General features: G+C 43.0%; 1 protein-coding gene across 1 annotated transcript in view; it reads left to right on the top strand.

Annotated features, from left to right (window-relative positions):
* Positions 1-456, top strand: part of LOC103607617 — a 19,048-nt gene extending 18,592 nt beyond the window's left edge. The window contains exon 3 of the mRNA XM_008592102.1: positions 134-456. Coding sequence (XP_008590324.1) covers positions 134-456 — 323 coding nt within the window. The remainder of the gene's footprint in view (positions 1-133) is intronic.
* The last annotated feature ends 2,261 nt before the right edge of the window (positions 457-2,717 follow it).

Below are 2,717 nucleotides of genomic sequence, written 5' to 3'. Positions count from 1 at the left end.
TGGTTCCCAGGTAAGGAGGGAGAACACTAGGAATTTCCTAGTTCTGTTAGGTCAGTACTAGTAGCTCCTCAGGGAGGTACCCTTATAACATGATTAATTACATGGATGTTTGTCTTTATGTTTCTACTCTCAGGTGCCAGATGTGACATCCAGATGACCCAGTCTCCATCCTCCCTGTCTGCATCTCTAGGAGACACGGTCACCATCACTTGCCAGGCTAGTCAAGGCATTAGCAAGTACTTAGCTTGGTATCAACAGAAACCAGGGAAGGCTCCCACGCTCCTGATCTATTATGCATCTAGTTTACCAAGTGGGGTCTCCTCGAGGTTCAGTGGCAGTGGATCTGGGACAGACTACACTCTCACCATCAGCAGCCTGGAGGCCGATGATGTTGGAACTTATTACTGTCAACAAGGTTATAATACCCCTTCCACAGTGTTACAAGCCCATACATAAACCCCCAGGAAAGCAGAAGTGTGAGGCTGGGCTGCCCCAGCTGCTCCTCCTGGTGCCTCCATCTGCTGAGAGCATTTCTCAGATGCAGACAGGCTCTGAAGGTCATGAGAATGCTTGTAGAAGGGGAAGGGAGGCTCCTCTAAAAATTTTCTTTCCCTCTCCTCAGCCCTAGCAGCACAGACATGACAGTCCATCTCATGCCTTAATGAAGGGCAGAGTCACTACCTCTGAAGACTCTGGATTGCAGCCTCAGTCTGATGTCATGCAGCAAAGGAGAAGCTACTCTTGGTATTTCAAGTAGGAATTTCTTTAATAGAGGGATTTCTGGGCCATACCACAACTTTTCAATGCCATGGTGATAGGATAGTTAGGGAAGCAGACACTAGGTAAAGGGGATTCTCTGGTGTTCCCTGAGAATCTCGAGTACATCTGCAAGTAAAGGTACAGGCTGCCTAACCATGTGTTGCTCAGACCTAACTGAATCACAATGGTGGGGATGCTGATGCTCTCAGCTGCCTGCAGCCCCTCACCAGGTGCCTCTCCCATCCTCATCCCTGCCCACGTGTGTGCCTGCATGTCCAGTGGTGAGTGATGAATCCTCCTCTTCTGACTTCCATATGTCAGGAAGGGCCCCTCGTTGAGCAAGTTCAGGAAATTATAGAGGGAAAAGGAGTTTGAGAAATGTGCTTTCAGAATCGATGATGATGACAGTGAGTTAAGGCCACACAGATCAGTAAGGTAACTATATCCTTAATTCTCAGAATTTTGTCCTTTAGGGTGTGGCCCCACAACACTTGTGGATATGCTTCTAAGTGTCATTGGCAAGGTAGAATCACAGCACACACACTTCATTATGTCACAGAGGCAATAGAAAGAGAGGAAATTGCAATATATATACAACTAGTCCTTAACAAATAAATGAAAATTTTTCTCAGAAAAAATAAAAACAAAGACAACAAAGCATGGAAGTATCATTATTTTCCTTCTTATTAAAACTTCATCTGGATTTCAACAGCATCATCAGCGTCACAGAGAGCGTATTACAGATGCGAAGCAGCAGAATCACCTGAGACGCACTGAATGAAAATGTATTTTTAGCGAGCCTCATGCTAAAAAAGGGACACCCATATTTACTTTCTAATTAACTTAAAACTGTATTTCAAAATGTATTTTAGATTGTAAGAGATAAAATATATAACAGCATGTTCAAATATTGGCCTTATTATGCAGCTGCTCTGAGGATTCTGTTCACTCCTGCTACTTCTTGTGAGAATGTCGTACCCTGAATAGTGACTGTCCTTCAGCCTTGGCCTCAGATGAAATGCAATCCACAGGCTGGAGATAAGCTCAGTGCCTGCTGCAGAGGCCCCCAGCTGAGCCGCACCTGCACCAGCCAGTCCCTGTTAACATGAACGTCCATGAAAATGAAAATAAATGCTCAGTGTTATAAACCAGTGAGTTTTAAGTGGTTTGTTACCAATCATTGTTTTGCAAATTCTGGTCATTACAGTATTTCCACACCTACATGTATAGATAAATATAACTTATAAAATGTATGCCCTCTGTATGAATGTTTAGTAACCCCTTAATAAACATATTATAAGGAAATTAGAACTAAATGATGTTTGAGTAAAAGAGTAAATTGAAATAATTTGTGGGAAATTTGCATATACATTTACACATATAGGTGTGTATATATTTGATACGTAATTGTCTATACATATATATGAATACATTTATGTCTAAATAAAGCTACAAGTCCAGGTTAATCCACATGTTTCCTTCTGTTTTTGGATTTGGAGACATTTTTTGGCCTTAATATTTGTCAACTGATTTATGCTGGACTGATGATGGCACTCCACTGTCATAGTCAAGGATGCCCTGGAAGAACGGAAATCATCACAGTGGGGAATCTCCAAGGGTTACATCTGATGGTCACTGCTGTGGATTGGATATCCCTCCCATCTCACTGAGTTTTGGGCCCCATTGTGACAGTACTGAGAGAGTGGGAAATCCTATCATGGTAACTGAAAGGTGAGGTCCTGAAAAGGTGATTAGATTGTGAGGATTATGCCATAGTAAATGGATTAATAATTTAATGGTCTAGAGGTGGTCATGGGTGTGGTTATGAAGACTTCAAAAGGACAGTGCATAAAGTGCGCTCTCTCTCTCACTCTGTCTTTCTCTGTCTCTGTCTCTCTCTCTCCCCCTCCCTCCATCCTTCCCTCCCTTCCTGCCTCCCTCCCTCCCTAGCTTTCTGT

Source organism: Galeopterus variegatus, unplaced genomic scaffold, assembly GCF_000696425.1.
Source record: "Galeopterus variegatus unplaced genomic scaffold, G_variegatus-3.0.2 Scaffold7591, whole genome shotgun sequence".
NCBI classification, from domain to species: Eukaryota; Metazoa; Chordata; class Mammalia; order Dermoptera; family Cynocephalidae; genus Galeopterus; species Galeopterus variegatus.
Note: the sequence above shows the minus strand (reverse complement) of the source record. Positions and strands in the feature narration are given on the sequence as shown.